The sequence below is a fragment of the Acomys russatus genome, chromosome 3 (genome assembly GCF_903995435.1).
Source record: "Acomys russatus chromosome 3, mAcoRus1.1, whole genome shotgun sequence".
NCBI classification, from domain to species: Eukaryota; Metazoa; Chordata; class Mammalia; order Rodentia; family Muridae; genus Acomys; species Acomys russatus.
Window position 1 is genome coordinate 33,324,818 of NC_067139.1, and position 21,568 is coordinate 33,346,385.

At 46.2% G+C, this 21,568-nt stretch overlaps 1 protein-coding gene across 1 annotated transcript; it reads left to right on the top strand.

Moving 5' to 3' along the window:
• Positions 1-15,562: 15,562 nt before the first annotated feature.
• On the top strand, positions 15,563-16,041 carry LOC127187019 (60S ribosomal protein L23). The gene has a single exon (XM_051143278.1). It carries the CDS (start codon positions 15,579-15,581, stop codon positions 15,999-16,001), a length of 423 nt encoding a protein of 140 aa, XP_050999235.1. The 5' UTR covers positions 15,563-15,578; the 3' UTR covers positions 16,002-16,041.
• Positions 16,042-21,568: the final 5,527 nt, after the last annotated feature.

The window sequence follows — 21,568 nt, forward strand, 5'->3', positions numbered from 1 at the left end:
CATATATCACCCCTGTCCCCCGTCCCCTTGTGTACACAGACAGTACTTCTGCCACTCCAGGCTCCACTTCTCCCTCTAGCTGCAGCTCTCAAGCACAGATTTGCAAGGCTCAGTGACCCCATGCTCAGTGACAGCCCCTGTGACCAGGCATAGCCCATGCTCCCTAGGCTCAGCACTGTCTTCTTGGGCCATACACTGGGGTTCTTTGGGGCTTCGTATCCACCTATGGGCTCCATCCTGTACCCTACTATGGACCCAGATTCTATTCCTGTTTCCTCTCTGTTCTGAGTGGCCTGGCTTCCATCCCTCAGTCCTCAGATCTCCTGCCGTGAGGCATGCTTGGGTCTTTGCTCCGCAGACCTAGGTCCAGAGCTCTCTCCCCTGGTTCTCCATGACCACCCCACTGGGCACCGCTGCTTACTGGTTCACATCTGGAAACACTTCTCAACCCATCTTCCCATAATTCCATCAGTCTCTGAAACATCATTCTGCCACTGTCGCCAACACCTCAGACTGGGTTTATTTCCTTTCTACTTGTCCTAGTGGTTCTTCTAGTGTGTTCCTCCTGTTTCTAGGGGCTGCTGAACTTGTCTATAAAGCTGGTGATTGAGGGGAACAGCCAGAGGAGTCCCTGCCATGTTGCCTCCCCGAGGCCAGAGTGACCACTATTGTAGCACCTGATCCTCTGAGCAAAACAGTGGCCATCTCCATCAGACCAGTTGTGTGTGTTTGCAGGAGGCCATCGAGACCTGGCGTGTTGACCATGAGTGTTCCCTGATAGAAGGAGGAGGTAGAAAACGCCATTAGACCCTTGCCAGCTCTTCCACCCACCCCACCCAGCCATTTGTATGCAATTCTGCCTAATTGCGCACCGACTCAATCCCAGGAAGGCCTAAGGACGTGCTATACTATAGAGCCGAGGGAAGTTAATTGGAGAGAGGCTCCATCTATAAAGTGAGGAAACTGCCACGCCCCAACCCCTTAAAGTGACAATTCGGGCTCCACCCAGGCTGGATTCTGACCTGGTAAACACTCAGCATTCCTTAGGAAGCTTGCAAAGTGATTTTGTTTGCCAGGAAAAGCCATTGCTTTCTTATCCACTTCTTTAGCCCTTCCCCACCCCCACCCCCACCTCCAGAAAGTTTGTTTTCTATGAACTCAAACAGGCCTCCAGTAGACCAGAGCCCTAAGCTAGTTCCCAGGCTGTTCCACCTAACTTCCCCCCACCACAGCATAACCCCTATAACTGACAGGACTTTTCCTGTCATTTGTGCTATCCTCTCTTCTCCCATACCCCAGGCAATTACCAGTATGCTTCTCTTCCTGCCTTTTCTCCCCCACCCCTGCCCCTGTCCCAGACAGGTCACCATGGCACACTCCCTCAGATGTCTCCAGCTGTTATCTTTCTCTTATTCACAATAAAAACTTCCCTCATTTAATCATGGAACGGCCATGTTGGTAGTGTCTTTACTGCTGCGACTCCTCACGTAGAGAAGCCATCATCCATGCTAGATGAAGACTTTCCAGAACAAGTCCTATGTTGCTTCAAATAATCCTACCCACGCTCTATGAATAAGCCGAATAGGCTCATTGGTTCCTCAGATGGTGGAAAACTATGTGGAATCCTTCTTTGATCTGTTGTTGAGACCTTATGAGGAGGGACAGATGATGTCTGTGTCTCCGAAAGGGAAGGATTCACATGTCAGCCACCCTGACCTCCAGGCTTCTCTTCTTTGACTTTTAGCCTGGTGGCTCCTGCCTTTCCACTTTTCCACATAGGCAGCTCACGCTAAGCACCATCGTCGTGGCTATGCTGCCATGAGAATGCACCAGGCTTTCCCTGAGCTCGTTCTTAGGCTGGCTTGTAAGGAGCTGCTGGAGGGAAGGCATGCCGAGCCCTTGGGGAAAAGGGGAGGGGGCTCTTTAAACAATGGATTCCTCAGCTTAAAGTTCCTCTTCTAGCCCCTCCCTGGGAGTGTAGGTGTTGTCTTGTGTGCCATATCAGCCCAGTGAGACTTTGAAACAGAAACCTACCCAGTGTCAGCCCCACAGGACTTAGAAACAGAAATCTACACAGACCCACTGATGCGCATGGCTGTTTGCTAAGCTGAGTGAGGATACTCTTCAACTCTGACCTTGAGTCAGAATCTTGGGTCTTCCATCTACACACATGAAACCGTAACAGGCTTACTTCTTAGAGTGCAATCTTTAAATGAGCTCAAACAATAAAATTTCCAAATCTTTGACATATCTTGCCACTTTGCTTGCTTGCATGCGTGTGTGTATGGGTGTATATGCATGTTTGTGTGTGCAGACAAGTATGCATGTGGAGGCCAGACATTAATGGTTGATGTGTATTTCTTAATTGCTCTCCACCTTAAATTTTACCTTTTTGTCAGATAGTCCTCTCACTAAATCCAAAGTCCATCGATTCAGCTGGGCTGGCAGGTCAGTGAATCTAGGGATCGTGTGTGTGTGTGTGTTGTGTGTGTGTGTGTGTGTGTGTGTGTGTGTGTGTGTGCGTAAAACACTTCCCCAACTGAAGCAGCTCTCCTCTGCTCCCTACTCTTCTGGGGTCCTTCCTTACTTCTTTCCCTCTCTGTCTTTCCTTCTTTTTCCTTCCTCCCTCTTTTTCTCTGCTCTCTGCACATCGCACACATCTCTAATGTGCCCTCCCACCCCATGACTGCCAGCTCCTGGCAGCAGCCCCCTTTAGCTTCAAGACAGCCTTTTCTTAAGCAAACAGGCCAACAACAATGACTCTGACCACACACCCTGAAGCCACCTCTGTCCTTTTCCTCAGGACATTTACAGAATGAGAAACTGTGCCCTCACTTCATCTTGGCTGTTGTCTATTTTTCTTCATCTTCTTGGGCTGGCCCCATCTCAGCCTGCTCCCTGCAAAAAGGCGTTCCCCTCGCTGTACAATGTGTTCTAGCCTTTTAACTTCTCCATCCCATAACCGAATTTTCCCCACGGGAGGTCAGTTCTGTGCTTCCTCTGTGAGGTCTTGGCCTTTGATTCCCATGCCTCAAGAATATAGAGGAAGCTTCCAGGAAGAAGAGTCTCCCCATCACCTAACACTTACTTAAAAAAAAAAAAAAAAAAAAAAAGCCTGGACTGCGTTGGCCAGGGAGGAGGGACATATGCTAGTGCTGTTCTTTGCAGGTGCCAGACCCGCGCCCCTGGAGCTCAAGCCTTGTGTTGAGAGCAATGCCATTGCACCAGCTGTGGCTTGGTAAAAACAAATGGGAACCTGGTGCAGAGAAACTCATTAATACACAAGGCTAAGCTGAAGGGCTGGGTGGTTATCTGGGTGAGGTTAAGATGGGTGTTAAGATGGGTGCTTATCCCCGCAGTGACCCCTGTTGATGAAGCCCCATGTGGCAGCAGAGGCATTAGGTAATTGCTTAGCTACCCTCCCCCCCACCTCTTTTTTATGTGATAATGTGTTATTAGCTTAAAAGTCTCGCTCTGATGAGCACAATACATCACTAAGGGGATAAAACTTCTCAGATGGACAGGGGATTGGAAACCTGCTCTAGGAAGATGAACGAGCTTTATCCAAATTGCCCAGCAGGGCTAGCCACCGCAGGCGTGCCAGAATTTCATCAGTGCTCACCCCCCCCCCCCATGTCTAGTAACACGAACATGCCATGTCTACCAGAACATACCTGCTCTGCTTCATCCTGCCTCCTCCTGGCAGACAGGAGATGAAACAAACTATTCCTAGAAGGGTAGGGGACCAGGAGATGACTCAGTGTTTGCAGAACCAGCAGGAGGACATGAATTCAGATTCTGAAAAAGGAGTGCTGTGGTCCATCCATGCCTGTAACCCAGCACTGGTGGGTGAAGACAGACAAATCCTAGAACTCAGTGACCTCCGAGTTCCATTATCACAAAATAAGATGGAAAGATACTGAGTAAGACACCCAATGTCCCCCTCCGGCCTCTACCCCCACAGCACTGCCCATCCCCCCACCAATCCACATGTGCACAGATGCCTAGATACACAAAACATAGAGGGGAAAACCTTCTTGGCTCTGAGTCAGAGCATAGAGAGCCACACAGAGGAAGAGCCCAGAGTCACGCGTAGGGACCTCCAAGCCTCCCTCCCTTACAGCCAAACTGAACCAGTGACGTCGCTTCACCATTAGCAAGCACTCAGAAAGCAACAGAAAATATATGCCTCCTGCTCAGACTGTGGAACTATGATGCTTACCATGGCGCACTCGTCCACGGGACTAATGAGTCATGACAGATGGTTGTCACACCCTCGTTAATCACTGCAAATTAATATGAGTGTTTTGTCCTTTAGAACGCTCGATCCTGTCTTATAACCACCATATGGTACCCTGTCAGCTGCATAGTTGTCTGTCACTTGAGCAGTGACTTATTTATTATTCTTCAAAAAAAAAAATATTTGCAGAGACAATAGTGAATTGGTGGTAGTAAAAAAAAAAAAAAAATGATAATAATGCCCATGAGAGTCCTGTCTCTGAGTGTAAAGACCTAGCATATCACTTACAGCCCCCAACCCTAATCACTCACAGAAGGTCTCACCATGTAGCGCAAGCTGAGCTCAAACTCACAATCCTCCTGCTTTAGCACCCCTGATGCTGGAATTACAGGTGTGCTCCACCATGCCCGGCTCTCCCTGTGTACCTCATACAACACACACACAACACAACACACACTTACACACCATACAAATGCCTATTATATGCCACGCACACATACACACACATTATGCATCACCAATACTTCATACACAATGCGCACATGCATTGACACGCACACAGTGCCAGTACACATCATACAATTCACAGCACATTCACACGCACAACACACGCCATGCTGATACACATCTATAAAAATAAAGATATTAAGTAATGGAAGGCTTCTGGTGACAAGCAGGATTGTAATACCAGAAGCAGAGCCTATGAGGCCATTGCAGACACTGACCTGACCAAACACTAACATGATCAGATTCTTCATGCTACACAGGAAAATGGGGTACATGGAGACCATGTTCTCTGGACTGCACATGCATAGCAAGTCTCACTGAGTTACACGGGAGCGGCTGATGAGAATACACAAACAATGTCTGTGGGATTCATGTACCAAGGCTAGAGTTGTAGATGGCAATGACATATTACAATATCTAAAGCCTGGACATCTCTGCTTCGGGAGAAATATTGTCCTGGAATTCTTCTGAGAATCCCACAGTGGTGATGGCTACTACCACTGCCAGCAGAAATGGAGTTGAGCAGGCTGGAGATGGTTTTTTTTTTTTTTCCTTCCTGGTTGCCATGGGAGCACAATGAACAGTGAGAACAAGGCAAATGGACCAGGGCTTATGCACTATGTAGTTGCTATCTTACCTTCAGTACCTACAGGGATCTCAGAGATGAGTGGCTGTCAGCTGTGTTCTTATAGGCCATCGGTGAAGATTGTGCTTCTTTATCTGATATGCGCACATGTGCATCCCCAACACAATCTTCAAAGGTCTGTCTACTTCTCCCTTAGCATCTATGTCAGCTTTCTAGGACTGTAATGAAAGAGCCAAGTATTTTTTAAGCATACAAAGGAAAAAGGAAAGCTGAAGAGATAGTGCAATTGACAAAGTGTGTGCCTGAGTTCAGTCCCCAGACCCCATGGAAGAAGAAGGAGGAGGTGGAGGAGGAGGAGGAGAAAGAGAAGAAGAAGAACAAGAAGAAGAAGAAGAAGAAGAAGAAGAAGAAGAAGAAGAAGAAGAAGAAGAAGAAGAAGAAGAAGAAGAAGAAGAAGAAGAAGAAATCTGGACACGGTGTTGTGCCCTTGAAATGCAGTGACTCGGAGATGGAGACAGGACTGTCCTGGGTCTCACTGGCTAGTCGGTTTGCCTTATTTTGTGAATTCCAGGCCAGGGAGAGACTTTGTCTCCTCAAAAAGAAGGGGACGGTAAACGAGTAAGACCAAACAAGGTTGTCCTCCATCTCATGTACACCCACACACAGGAGCCCAGGAACATACGAACACAAAAAATGAGGATGGCTTCTTTTATCTCACATATTCAGTGCTTTCAACCTGCAGTCACCTGACCTTGTTACTTTTGAGCCTATGACAAAATAGTGCACTGTGGGGGGATATGATGGAAGGGGAGCTGTTCCCACAAAGGCAGCTGAGAAGAAAAAAAGAGGAGGAGAAGATAAAGAGAAGGGCTCCTCATATCCCCTCAAGTTCGTGTCTTCAATGGACTGACTTTCCCCTACTAAGTCCCACCAGCTAAGGGTGCTCACCACCCCCTTATAGTGTCAAGGCTGTGGAACAAGTCTTCAGCATACAGGCCTTTGGAGGACATCTCTGCTCCAAAGCACAGGAGTGTCGGCAGAGGACTGGTTCTAGGGTCCTGGCCAGGTACCCAATCCTCAGGCACTCACGTCCCTAATGTAAAATTGTGTAGCATTCTTTTACAATCTACACACATCCACCATTACAGAGAGAGAGAGAGAGAGAGAGAGAGAGAGAGAGAGAGAGAGAGAGAGTGTGTGTGTGTGTGTGTGTGTGTGTGTGTGTGTGTGTGTGTGTGTGAGATGGAATTTTTATTGCTGTGATAAACACCATGACCAAAACTGCTTGGGGAGCAAAGGGTCTATTTGGCTTACACCTCTCCACGTCAAAGAAGCCAGGCTGGGAACTCAAGGTGATGTAGAAAAAAAAAAAAAAAACAGAAGAGTGCGTTGAAGTTATAAGAGATCTGCTGATGCTGCCTACAAAACATTAAGTTACATAAAGTAGAACTTGGGTAAGGGAGCAGTGTGGTTCTCCTATCAGCACCCTTCTGCCAGGCAGACAGGACGGCCTTGGTTGACAGCACTTGTCTGTGTTGGGATGACTACGCTAATATTTTTACACTGTAAATCTCTCCCGCAAACCACCAAACCTTGGGATTTCTGTGCCCATAAAACCTGCTTAATTGCTCAAGATGTAAGTTGGGGCCACGAGACTCTACGCTGTTGGGATTGGCATTCCTGACTGTTCCGTTGGTGGCATGGCTTCTCGCTGGGAACGCCTTAACCAAAGGCAGGAAGGAACCTGAAGCAGAGGCATGCAGGAATAGTACTTACTGCTTGCTCTCCATGCTGTGCTCATCCTGCCTGCCTGTAGCATCCAGGAACACCTGCTCCCCAGTGAGCTAGGCCCTCTCACATCCATCATCAATCAAGAAAATGCCCCCTAGGCTTGCCCATAGGCCGACCTCAATTAAGGTTCCCCTCCCCCAAACAACTCTAGCTTGTGTTAGTTTGATTGACAATCATCATCATCGTCATCGTTGTCGTCGTCGGTGTATGTGTGTGTGTGTGTGTGCGCGCACGCGCATGTGCACGCATTTTTGTGTTTTGCCAGACATTGAACCTAGATCTCTGCACATGCTAAATACATGTTCTGCCACTGAACTACACATTCCCCAAACTCTTTCACATGTTAAATCACCTCTGGATCACTAGTCATGCCCAAGGCCACATAATCACCATGTAAACTGCTGCTGTAGTCTATCGTTCAGACATTACGGACAAGAAGAAAGGCTGCAAGTGCTTCGTTGCAGTGGGCACTTTCTTTTCAACTTTGTGAATTCACATTTGGTTGAGAGCATGCAGTGGAGCCCGCAGAAGGGCATGGCTGGCTGTACTCTAGGTGACACTTCCTAACGCAGTGTGCGATTCTGTTCTATTTCTCTTGGAAAGGCAGATGTGGGACCAGATCTAAGCTGATTGTCGCTGACTTGCACCTCCAGATTGTTGCTACCATGCACAGTCCCACCCTCTCTGCTGAAAGCAGGACTGTGTTCCAGCCAACAGAGCAGTTGTCACATGCTCGTTTCATGTTTAAGCTACATTATATGCCATTTCTCTCCTAGCACACTGGACGGTCCAGTGAGAAAACAGTCACCTTGGGGCGCTGTAGGTGGTAAAACTCCACAGAAGGGCTCTAACACCCAGGCAATGTCTGGGAACAAGACTGGTCTCTGATTAACACTAGGAAAAAGCAAGCCGCTTGGACCACACAGAGCCAGGGAAGGAAGCTGTTAACAAATTGAATGGATTTGAAAGAGGCTTTGTCCCCTGTTGGGCATCCAAACGCGAACACAGCTGGCTGGCATCTTCTTTGTAGCCCGGAGTCAAGGCGCTAGCTAAGCTGTACTCAGGGAATCTGTGATACCGCAAATGCCTATAGTAAAAAGGCCGCTAACTTCACGGTGGCTCACACTCCATAAATGAGTTTCCTGACCCCTTTATGACTTGGGTGCCACACTTTGAAAAGCACAGATGTAACCAGTGGACAGCCACACTTTTTTAATGGAGCAGGAATGTGACATTGAGGATATCAACAAATCGTACAAGGAGATCTGTGGCAGGCATTTCAATGTGTGTGCTAGAAGGTAAGAAGGAAAACACTGTAGCATAGAAGTAAATGATGACTCGATTAATTTCCTCCTTGCCTAAAATGAAAGAAGAATCCAGTCAGCAGACTGAACGTCTTTCACATTAGGGCGGCGGGGGTGGCGGGGTGGGGGGGAGCGGCGGGGGAGGGGAAGTGATACAGAAAAGACATCACTGAACCAGCCTCTGTGACGGGATCAGGCTCTAAAAGGAAAGAGGGGGGGGGGGGGGGAGAATGAGAGAGAGAGAGCATTAGGATAGCTACTAAAGACGAGCACGTGACTCAGAAGGAGAAAACTGCTATGGTCCCATCTAGCCTTCTGGGCTGAGACTGCTACCACTGCGTGTGCCATTTCCCATTTTCAGAGCTTCCACCATGCACAAGTGGACAGTCGTGACTCTATGATGTCATCTGTGAAAATTGGGGATGTGGCTTAAGGAAATACCCCCAACCCTCATCATTTGGACCCCTCAAAAAACAGATAGAACTGAAGGTTCTTCTATTACACAGCAATTTCCTGTGAATTGAAACACCTCCCTCCAACCCAGAGAGGTGCGGCTTATGACCCACTCCCAAAGCGCACAAACACCGCGAGACTCCGCTAACCTGAAAGGAACAAGGTTCACCAGGGGCCCTCCTGTAGGTTATGGAAACAAAAAACAACTTCAGCTGAGTTAAAAAGAAACGATACTCTGGTTGCGAAAAGGAGATTCTCTAACTGCTGAGTTGCTTGCAAGGCTTATAGAGGAACTCCACAGTTGCAGCCTTCCTCAGTCTGTCACCTCAGGCTTTTCAGTGATGCCTTTGAGCCATTCCTGTAAGCCCTTTGAGGCATGCATGTGGCCAGGCCCCACCCCCAGGCTTCTCTAACCACCTTAAAGACCGGGTTTCAGTCCCTTAGGAGGCAGGCAAACTCTGCCCTACAGAGAAAAAAACAAAAAACAAAAAAACAAAACAAAACAAAAAAAAACAAGATCAAGCACAGAATCCCGCCAGTCCCTGAGCTTGCCCTAAAATCAGGCCACAAAAGTTCACAATCCCAGGCCACCCTGTAAAGCTCCTCGCAACACCCCTGCCCAGGAAACCCTATACATGCCTGCCTCCTGCTTGGTTCTTTGCTGCTTCACCCCGAGAGCAGAGGCAGGCATCCTCTGTGTCTTCCCCAATAAATCTCCTCGTGTGAGGTTTGTTGTGTGGCATGGCTCGGTGGTATTCCTGGGCTTTCAACTGCGGTGGGGCCTTTCCCCTCAGAGCTGTAACACAACCACTGCTCCTACAGAGCGACCCCTCCCACACCTAAACCCCTGTAAGTAACTCCAAAAAGCAAGTTAGTTCATAGTTCACCATGAGGCACCTCTTCATAGTGTCTGGTGATAAATACTTTTTTGTTGTTATTGTTTGTGGCTCAGTTTGGCCTCAAATTTAGGATTCTCCTACCTAAGTCTTATAGTGCTGGGATTACAGCCATGTGCCACCATGACTAGCTAAGAATTATATATATATATATATATATATATATATATATATATATATATATATATATTTTTTTTTTTTTTTTTTTTTTTTTTAAGAATTATATTTTTGCTATGTGTGAATTGTAATGTCATTGGGGGCAGGGAGCGATGACCTATTTTCACAGGTGGGAGTGGTCATGTAACTAACATTTGAGAATCCAATACCAGGTTGACAAGAGTGAAAATAGCATGTTAGGCAACTTAGGAAAGAAAACAAAACCTATGAGTTTCACAGTCAGCAATGGTTTTCCAAGTGCGTGGGTGACAGTCATTCCCAGGACCACAGTGATGTGTTCTCTGTGAGCCTTTTGTGAGCAGCCTCTGTGTGTGTGTGTGTGTGTGTGTGTGTGTGTGTGTGTGTGTGTGTTGCAACTCTGAGGAGAAAGGTATCCTGCCAGTCAGGAGGCAAGGAATGCAACGAAGTCATACCGCACAGAGATTTACTGCTCCACTCAGACAGGGGCAGCAGGAAACAGGGCAGGAGGCAGGCTGTAGGGTTGGGGGCCGTTCCAGGGTGGGGATTGGTGGGAATAAGGGCTCAGAGATTGGTAGGGTTTCAGAAAGCTAGATGAAGAGGCTGGGCTGCAGCTCAGTGGTAGAGGTTTCTGGTCAGGCTTGCTGGCCACACGCAAGCCTCTGGGCTGATCCCCAGCACTGCACAAATACATGCACATGTACACATACATCCTAAAAGATAAGATTTTCATCACTTTTACGAGGAAGAAATAACAAATATTAATATCAAGAGGCAATGATTTGGACACCACACAGTGTGTGAGTTTATGGAGACAATATAGGTACATCATATGTACATCCACTAATATGCACACGTTATATGGTGATTTGAATAGGAATGGCCCCCACGGTCTCATATATTTGAATATTTGGTCATCAGGAACAAAATGAAGAGGTGTGGCCTTGTTGGAGTAGGTGTGGCCTTGGAGTAGGCGTGGCCTTGTTGGAGTAGGTGTGGCCTTGTTGGAGAAAGAATGTCACCAGGTGTGAGCTTTGGGCTTTCAAAAGCTCAAGTCAGCCCCACTGTCTCTCTCTTCCTGCTACCTGTGGATCCAAATGTGGAACTCTCAACTACCCTGTCTGCCTGTGCGCTGCTATGAGAATAATAGATTCCCGAAGGCCAGCTTCAGCAGGTCTGAGGAAGGGCGTGGAATCAGCAATTAATCATTCAGCAGACTTTCTCTGAGAGAGCAAAACTTAAATCCCTGGGGCCAGTGAAAAGACACACACACACACACACACACAGTGGATGAAACAAGACTTCAACAAGCTCCAACAACTTTATTATTTTTTCTTAGCCTTTTTATGCCACCTAAGGCAAGAATTCTTTATATAAAAAAAAGGAAAAAAAAAAGATTACCTCATAGCCACAAGTTACAAGTTACATATTCTCCAAAAACAACCACCACAAAAAAAAATATTCTCCCAAACAGATTAAAATATTTACACAAAAGGACATTACAACAGGATTATTGGTTACATAGTCTTCTTTTGAAACTCTAACCTAACTGAACTTTTCCCATCTATATTTCTCTCCACAGATTTATTGTAGCCCCAAAGCAATATTCTTTTGTCATTGATTAACAGAGTTTAAGCAAGCCAAGCCTACAGTAGCAAGTTTTCCCCTGTGCTTAGCTGACGACAATTTGTATTTACCAGAAGCAGATCATCTATCTTACGTCTTATTTTTGAAGTCTTGTTCAGCTAAACTGGCTAATCATCTATTCTCTATTCTTATAGTCATAATAGAAGCATTTGCTCTCTGTTCATAACCCTGCCTTCTCATGGTGCACACTGAAGCCTGTGAACACATCGCTACATCACGAGACCCAGGAACTCAGACCCAACCTGGAGTCAGTGTTTTCTTTGTTCATTAACTCATCCCAAACTTGCTTTCTCTCCCAAGTACAATCACGTGCTTGTAACGCATGAAGGTTCACTGACCCCCTTTTCTGTCCTTCTTTTCCAGCCTATGCACCCTTCACTATTCTGCAAGGAGGGGACACGTTCTACTCTTAGTTCTAACTTTATTAGATCTTTCTGGCAAACCTACTTAAGCCATCTCCTTGAACTTTAAATCAGCTGCTCTAACTTCCTAAAAACTATTTAAATCAAACCAGGAATTCTGTAAAATTATTAATTCATCTGAACAGTGTGCCCCAGGACATGTGTGGAGGTCGAGGTCAGAGGATAATTTGTGGGGTCCATTATAAATAATCTTCTTTCTACCTTTTTGTGGGCTCTAGAGATTGAACTCATATCATCAAGTTTGTGCAACAAGTGCTTTGCTGAACTGTCTTGCTGGCTTCATAAATTTTTAAAATGTGCTTATGGTGCAAGTTTGTGGGGAGGGTTCAATCAGTAAAATGTTTCCTGTGCAAGCATGAGGACCTGAGCTCTATCCCAGAAACCACATGCAAAGCCAGTGCTTTGACCAAACACCAACATCAGCTCCTTTTCCCCAGCATCAGCTCCACTTCCCCAGCATCAGTTCCAGTTCCCCAACATCAGCTCCCTTTCCCCAGCATCAGCTCCACTTCCCCAGCATCAGTTTCACTTCCCCAGCATCAGCTCCACTTCCCCAGCATCAGCTCTACTTCCCCAGCATCAGCTCCACTTCCCCATCATCAGTTCCACTTCCCCAGCATCAGCTCCACTTCCCCAGCATCAGCTCCACTTCCCCAGCACCAGCTCCACTTCCCCAGCATCAGCTCCACTTCCCCAGCATCAGCTCTACTTCCCCAGCATCAGCTCCACTTCCCCATCATCAGTTCCACTTCCCCAGCATCAGCTCCAGTTCCTCAACATCAGCTTCACTTCCCCAACATCAGCTCCACTTCCCCAGCATCAGCTTCACTTCCCCAGCATCAGCTCCACTTCCCCAGCATCAGCTCCACTTCCCCATCATCAGTTCCACTTTCTCAACATCAGCTCCACTTCCCTTCCCCAGCATCAGCTCCACTTCCCCAGCATCAGCTCCACTTCCCCAGCATCAGCTCCACTTCCCCATCATCAGTTCCACTTTCTCAACATCAGCTCCACTTCCCCAACATCAGCTCCACTTCCCCAGCATCAGCTCCACTTCCCCAGGACCAACTGTGCTTTTCCAGCATCAACTCCATTTCCCCAGCATCAGCTCCATTTCCTCTCCACCATTATTTTCAGCTGTTTTTTTTTTTTTAAATAGCATTACACAACTGGTCAAAGTGCAGAGAAGGAACTATGCAGTGTTCAGCATTAAATGTGACATCTATGTTACACCCCACATTCCCACAGCTCAGGGAACATTATGAAAGAGGAAGCAGAGGTTTTCAGAGCCAGAAGTTGGAGAAGACTTCTGTAAAAACTATCTTCTAGATATGACAGGACCACTGCACTCAGTGGCTGAATTTGATGCACAGGATCAAGCCAGTCAAAAGCCCAGCATGGCTGAGAGAGGGGATTGTAAACTCCCACCCATTAGCTGAGGAGCTATTGGTAACTGGTGGCCGCAGGAGGGGACTGGAGCAAATGTCTTTAGAGGTGTGGCCCCTGCCTATGTTCCAGTAGGTGCCCCATATCCATTTGCACACAGGCAGCACTTATTGGCTTTAATGGGTTTTTTAAAAAAAGAAAGAAAACAAAGTAGGAGCATCTAGGTAATTAGAATCCTGGGAGGAAAGAAGAGGAGGATATGAGCAAAATAATCTGTATTCATGTAGTAAATTCTCAAACAACAATTTTAAAATACATTAACAAATTGGGTCAAAACTTTTCTCAAGGTTCAGAACAGTTGTTCTGGGTCTTCTCTTTTCTTTATGAAGTAGAAAAATATATCGTGAAACGCTGTCACGGTGAAGCAGTTGTGAAAGCAGAACTTCATACTAAATACACGCAGCTCTTTTTCAATAGAAATAAAGCAACAGCTCTGTCTCCTGCCATCGCCTGCAGACAGCAAGGGGCAGATTTGGAGACCCGGAGAGGGGATCCGTGCCTCGAAGACACAACACACAGAGAGGACCCACAGAGAGAATCCAGGTGCCTTGAATCACTTAGTTTGGAGCAGAATCAATTATCATTTAAAGAAGAAAAATGTGGCGGCGGAGGTGGGGAGGCGGAGAAATCCAGTTCTTAACAAGTTGTAATTCATCCACTTTTACGCTTTCGGTTAATAAAGTCAGCATTTCAGAAAAGCCACATCCTAACGTCTCATAAGTTGAACATTCTCATAAGTGCGCAGTCCATCGAGGTGCCCAGCAGTGTAGCAGGGAGGGCGGGTGGGCGGGTGGGCGGGAGCGGTCCTAGTAGAGCCTCTGGGTATTATCAAAGAGGCAGGACAAAACTGAGAAATATTTAAGAGAGCAGTAGGTTTTGCCAAGGAAATAGAGCCTACAAAATGCCCATCTATAATCTATGTATGATGGATCAACAATTGTTTCATTTGTCCATCTAAGGCATCTGTTTAAATGGATTTGTTATGAGTAACACAGCCCAAGAAGTCCCAGTCTTGGTGGTTTAGTTCAAAGGTCTGACATCTGGGAGCAGGGGAGCCAGTGGAGTTAGATTCCAGTCCATCAGGGAAGACCCGAGAACTGCCACTCACTGCGGAGCGGATCCATGAACCAGCTCCCGGAGTCAGACAAGGAGTCTGTTTCTTTCACCTTGGTGCTCTATTTGGAACGCTCACCACCACAGAGAGGGTGATCTGCCTTACCGGTTCCAGTGCTGAGCTCCTCTGCTGATGCCCTCACAGACACCCCTGCAGCACTGTTTAATCTGCTCTCTGGGCATCCAGTGGCAACGATCAAGTGAACCACCACAAGCAAAGTGGGACAAGAGTGACCAAGAGGGATTTGTCTAGGAAGGAAAAAAAAGAAAAAAGAAAAGAAAAGAAAGAAAGAAAAAGGAAAAGAATGGGAGCCATCGATGTTGGGGATGTATAAAGTCCCATGTCGTGAAATTGTCCAGTAGGAAATGACCGAAAAGTAGGTAAACTTGGAGAGCAGAGAGAGACCAGGTGCTCTGAAGATAAAAAGCTGCAGAGACTTGGGTGAAGGAAGAGAATTCTGTTTTCTTTTCTTTCTTTCTTTTTTTCTTTTTTGGGGGGGAGGGAGAGGTTTCAAGACAGGGTTTTCCTATGTAGTCTTGGCCCTCCTGGACTCGCTTTGTAGACCAGGCTAGCCTCAAACTCACGGAGATCTGCCTGCCTCTGCTTCCCCGAGTGCTGGGATTACAGGCGTGCGCCACCACACCCAACTCTACGTTTTCAAGTTACGAGAGCTATGTGGTGGAGAAATGGAGGATAGTCCATGTAGTGACAGAGCAGTGTTTTATGATTTTAAAAATAAGTCTACACTTAAAATCATTTTAATTTTAACAAAGAACTTGCAAGATGATATCCAAGACCCTTATCAGGTAAAGCCTCCAACTATCAAGCCTGGTGCCCTGAGTTTGATCCTGGGACCTGTTGGGGATTGATCTAGCGCTCCGTGTATTAAAATGCTGAACTCTGGGCCCTAAGGTCTAGTTGCAGCCCAGATGATGGCATTGTAATGTACATTGATCAACTTTGTGTAAACTTTGCTCCCCAATTATCTCTGATTGGTTTATAAAAAAGCTGGGCAGGACTCTTTCCGGGCGTTGAAGATGTCGAAGCGAGGACGCGGCGGGTCCTCCGGAGCCAAGTTCCGGATTTCCCTGGGTCTTCCGGTAGGAGCCGTGATCAACTGTGCTGACAACACAGGAGCCAAAAATTTGTATATCATCTCTGTGAAGGGAATCAAAGGACGGCTGAACAGGCTTCCTGCAGCTGGTGTGGGCGATATGGTGATGGCCACAGTTAAGAAGGGCAAACCAGAATTAAGGAAAAAGGTCCATCCAGCAGTGGTAATTCGACAACGAAAGTCATATCGAAGAAAAGATGGGGTGTTTCTTTATTTTGAAGATAACGCAGGGGTCATAGTAAACAATAAAGGCGAGATGAAAGGTTCTGCTATCACAGGTCCAGTTGCAAAGGAGTGTGCAGATTTGTGGCCCAGGATTGCATCCAATGCAGGCAGTATCGCATGATTCTCTCGTGTACTTGTAAAATATATTCACTAAAAAGTCTTTGCTCTAAAAAAATTTAAAAAAAAAAAAAAAAAGCTGGGCAGCCTATAGCTGAGTGAGAGGGGAGTAGGCAGAACTTCCATCACTTGTCTTGGGGTCTCGGGTAGGCACCATGAGGTGGAGAGAGAGTAAGGTGAAGAAGGAAGAAGAGGTGGAGAAAGAACATGGCCGTGAGGCTGACCTTGATGGAGCAGAGACAGCTCAGGCAGGATCGATATGGCAAGTCACTTGGGCACATGGCTGGGAAATAGCAAGGCTAGCAGAGAGGATTAGTATGAATGGATATCCGCTCAGTTATGGTTGTTAAAGCTTATTAACAAATCTTATAAGCCGCTGTCTCATTCATTTGGGAGCTAAAGCAGATGCTTAGAAAAGCCCACACCAAAACATAAAATATCATTACAGGGACCCATGTAATAGAAGGAGAAAACGACTCCTGAAAGTTGCCCCGTGACCTCTACATATGTGCTGTAGCTTACATGTGCCCACATATACATCATATCGTGATGATGATGATGGATTGATTGATAAATATAAATCTATGTAGCCACTCACATGTCCCAAAGTTGTTAATGGCTATTGACTGAGACTTCCAGTGTGAATAAAGCCAAGACATGTACATAGTCCCTATGTTTAAAAAAAAAAATGCAAGTATAATTTGGGATATAAAGAATTAAAATTATGCCGGGCATGGTGGTGCATACCTTTAATCCCAGCACTCGAGAGGCAGAGGCAGGCAGATCTCTGTGAATTTGAGGCCAGCCTGGTCTACAAAGAGAGTTCCAAGACAGCCAGGGCTATTAAACAGGGAAGCCGTGTCTCAGAAAAAAAGAGAAAAAAGAAATTAAAATTACTAGGCAATGATATTTGGATATGATAGGCAAGAATGGCTAGGGAACTGAAGAAGCGTGTTCTGGGAACAGACAAAAGGGATGGAGGCTGAATGGTGTGAGCAGAGGGAGGCTCTGGGAGGCAGGGACGGATGCACTGTGTGGAGGGGTTGAAGGCAGCTTCCAGGAGCAGCTGGAAAGAAGTTGTCGACCAAGATCCAAAGAAGAAGGAAGATACTTGATAAGGTTAATTGAAAAGAATTTAAACAAAGAGATGAGTCGGGGTAAGGGAGAGAAAAGAGATGGCTAGGGCACCTAAGAGCTAGCTCCAGAGGAAGAGCCATCACTTTCAAGGCCTGAACGGAGGAGGGGAAATGATGGAGCATAGGTGCTTTGGAGCCTGCAGAGGCTGGAGCAGGAAGCGTGGCTATGGAGCAGGGGGTGTGGCTATAGTGCAGGAGGCGTGGCTATGATGCAAGAAGTCAAGCCTTGGTGCCCAAGGCAAGCCTGTGGTTCCAAAATTGGTGTAGAAAGCCTGACTGTGGTACAGGAGATGTGGCTAAGTTTCAGAGGCATGGGAATGGCTGTTTCATGAGCCCTGACTGTGGTGAGTCCAGAAGGCCATGGAGTCTGTCCTCTCAAATCTCCAGTACTGTCTTGTTTGGACTAATGGAACCATTACTCTTGGGGGACACAAAATTAAGCACCAAGTCTTAGTTGCCACATTTTTGTCATCTTTTCCAATCTGTTACATTTTATCTTTGTTATATGTGGTTTTGCTTACAAGCCTCTTATTTGCTATTTATTATAAACAGATATTTGTACGCTTTATTTCTTCATAGCAAAATGCAAACAAGCTGAGTGTGGATAAGAGGTGTGAGGACTGCTGCAAGTGAGAGGCCAGCCCAATCCACACACAGCCCAATCCACACACAGCCAGGACCACACAGCAAGACTCTATTTCAACAACAAAACCCAAAACACACACAGACTGGGTGCTTTGCATTCTCAAGACCTAGGTACTGAGACTGAGAATATCTTGGTCCCTTAGCCCTACAAAATGGAGATCCACTCTGCTTCCTACGCTGTCATTTCAGGAGCCCACAAATGCCAGCACTGTTCTACTTTGCCTCGGCTTCACCACACACTGACACAGTCACTTGGGTGCTTTGCAGTGGCCTCTCGAAGATGATCAGACTTCTTCCTTTTCTGGATGTACCATACTGTTGATTCATGACCACTGGACTTGTGGTCAGCAACCTTGTAACCCAGCCTAATCCCAGTTACACACAGACACATGTACACGCACACACGCACGTGTGCATGCACACACACACACACACACACACACACACACACACACACACACACACGCACGTGTGGGCGCATGTACGTATACCAAGTGCACCACAGCCTTCCTGAGCTCATGAATACTAGGCATCTCCTCAGTTTTAAGCCAGGAACCATTTTTTAAAAACTGAAATCACCAATGAAAACAACATCAACAAAAATGGAGCACCAAATGATAATAAATGTAAATTAGAAAAGCTAAGATGGGGGCTGGAGTGATGGCTCAGTGGTTAAGAGCACTGGCTACTCTTCCAGGGGTCCTGAGTTCAATTCCCAGCAACCACATGGTAGCTCACAACCATCTGTGTATTATGATTTGATGCCCTCTTCTAACATACATGAAGACTGTGTACTCATAAACATAATTAATAAATAAATATCTTTTTAAAAAGAAAAGAAATGCTAAGATGAGCTGAGAACGTGGCTCAGTTGGTAAAGTGCCTCCTGTGCATGCATGAGTACCTAAGTTCAGATTCCCAGGACCTACGTAACAAGCTGGGCATGGTGCTATACACCCCAGTGCTTGGGAAGCAGACACAGGGGAATCCCTGGAATTCACTGGCCAGATAGGCTGGCCAAACCAAGTCACCACATCTCCCATCTCTCCCGACTATGCTGTGTCTTCCAGAGACTGAAGGCAGTACCCCCCAGAAAGAGTAGGAAAATAGAATTCATCTTCTTCAGTCATCCCACTTGCTGTGTGGAAAAATTGGTCTGGAACAAAAGGGACTTCACAAGAACAATCCCATGATAGACCACATCCTGGCTCCAAAGGGTTAGGGTGGCGCCTACTGTACATAAAGAGAGTAAATCAAAGAAAACCCATTGCGAATCAGGCAATTTCTCAGCAGCCTTCTTCCTCTTGTAGCAGGTTAATAATTCCCCTGGGAGCCCAGGAATTTACTAGAAGTCTTTGCCTGTGTTTCTTGCGGATGCAAAGGGGATGCTCACCAGGAAGGGACTAATGAAAGGCAAGAACCACTCTGAGATCATGTTACTTCTTTCAGTGGGAAACCATGTGTCAGGACTCCGAAGGAGGCAGAGAGCCCAGCCCGGTTAATGATGAGGTCACACAAAGGGGCAGAAAAAGAAAGATAGTGTGTCACACAGATTGCTGTTTCTAGTCACTCCTCACTTCTGGAAGGATTACGATTTTCCCACAATTAAGGCACACATTTGAAGAAGCAGTCGGTCCTCACCCAGAACCTTCAAACCTTCAAGTGCTTACGGCAGCATCCCTGGCTTTCTTTTATTTAATTTTTTATTTTTTGTGGTGTGTGGAGGGTGTGTGTGTGTGTGTGTGTGTGTGTGTGTGTGTGTGTGTGTGTGTGTTCATCTGTCTATAGGTGCCTGTGCACACGTGTGCATGGAAGTCAGAGGTGGGTGGCACATATCTTCTTCTGTCATTCCCTATCTTGGTTTTTGAACCAGTTCAGCTTGGCTGACCAGCAAGGTCCCGGGATCTACCCATCACTGCTCCCCTCTTCACTGAAGTCACAGCCTGGGCGCCATTGTACCTAGCTTTTTACCAGAGTGCTCCAAGCCCCTCCTCTTTTGCTTCCTCTTTCTTGTCCTATGTCACTTCTTCTCTCTCTCTCTCTCTCCCCTCCCTTCACTTCTTTCTCCCTTCCCCTCTTTCCCTACCACCCCTAGAGATGATCAAAGTCAATATGTGTTGTGTCTTCAAACTTGGAGGTTTTCAAACATACATAGAAGTTGATAAATGGTACACGGCATCTCTATAGATCTGCCATCCAGCCTCAAGTTTTGCCAACATTTTTTCACCTCAGTTTTATCTGTTTTTCACTTCTCACTTTGTCTACCACCCAGTGTTTCCCTGGAGCATTTTAAAGCAAATTCTAGAATTTCACTCTTAAAGGGGTCATATACCTGTCCAAGAGATAAGTTGTTTTTAAAGCTCTTAAGCCTGATGCATTAGTATAACTTCCCCAAATAAATCACCTTGGTATCATCTGATACCCACTTTGTTTTAAAATCTCCCTAATTTTCTCAAAAAATAGCTCTGTCTAGTTGGGTTTGTTCAGACAGGCTCCCAGCAGGGTGCATTTGTCAAAATCCCCTCAGTGTGCAACGCCGTCCTTATTCCTGGGTTTCGTGCCATATGTTTGGCCGGCTCAGTTTTCCACAGTCTGGACCTTTGCTCCCTGTGTTTCCTGGAAGCTGCTGTTTAGACTTCGAAGCTTGTTTAGGCTCCATTAGAACGGTGCAGCATGACCACTCCATGGCAGTAATAGGAGGTATGACCACACCGTAGGGGGGCTGGGCTGAGTTCCCAGGTTTTTGTACTTTGGGGTTTGGTCACTTGAAAAGTGAATGTGTCGGAACAAAGAGCTTGTGTGAGCCACTACCGTGTGTCTAGTGCAAAAACATCCTCTCACTAGAGTGGTGAGTGAGTCCAAGCAAGTCATAAAACCAGAATCCTTAGGACCTCACACGCAAGCCTGCTGTTCTCTGAGAGGCCCAGATTTTATTAGTACACTGGTACTGTTTAAAAGGTTTCATTTCATGAACTTTGGAACACTAGTTCTTGTCTTTATTCCTTTGTTTCAACTTTTTCTCATCAGTAGAAATTAAAATAATAAAACATCTGACATTCCTCAATAAAAACTTATCTCCAGATAGCTGTTCAAGTACTGTAACTCCAACACTCAAGAGGATAATGAAATTGAATCTGGCCTAGGACACATGGTAAGACCCTGTCTCAAAAAAAGTGCATGGAGTTGGGAGGGGTAAAGGGTGTGTGAGAGGGAAGTTGGAGGGGAGAGAGTAGGGGGTGGATTTGATCAAAACACATTATATTCATGCATGAAATTCTCAAACAATAAATTAAAAGTAATAATCTCTTAAGTGAACACAAAAGTACTCAAACAGAATATGTAAACTGTATGGGGCTGGAAAGATGGCTCAGCAGCTAAGAGCTCTTAGTGCTCATCCAGAGGACATGAGTTCAAGTCCAAGCATGCTCCCAGATCATGCTATATTGCTCAGCCAAAGAGAATACTTTTTTAAAAAAATAATTTATTTATTATGTATACAGTGCTGTGCCTGCATGTACACCTGCAGGCCAGAAGAGGGTAGCAGATCTCATTATAGATGGTTGTAAGCTACCATGTGCTTGCTGGGAATAGAACTCAGGACCTTTAGAAGAGCAGACAGTGGTCTTAACTTTTGAACCATCTCTCCAGGCCCAGGAGAATACTTTTAGAACTGGACAGTTAGACCAGACCCATGGTCTATCCCCTTTTAAAAGGGCCCAAGGCTCAGGAACGTTTCATTCCTTGTAATAACTAGCACAGACTTGCAGGGCTTTGCAGCCACTGAGTGCCT

What these genes read in the sequence shown, in the direction of transcription:
- LOC127187019 (XM_051143278.1), top strand. Translation starts at nt 15,579, where the DNA reads ATGTCGAAGCGAGGACGCGGCGGGTCCTCCGGAGCCAAGTTCCGGATT.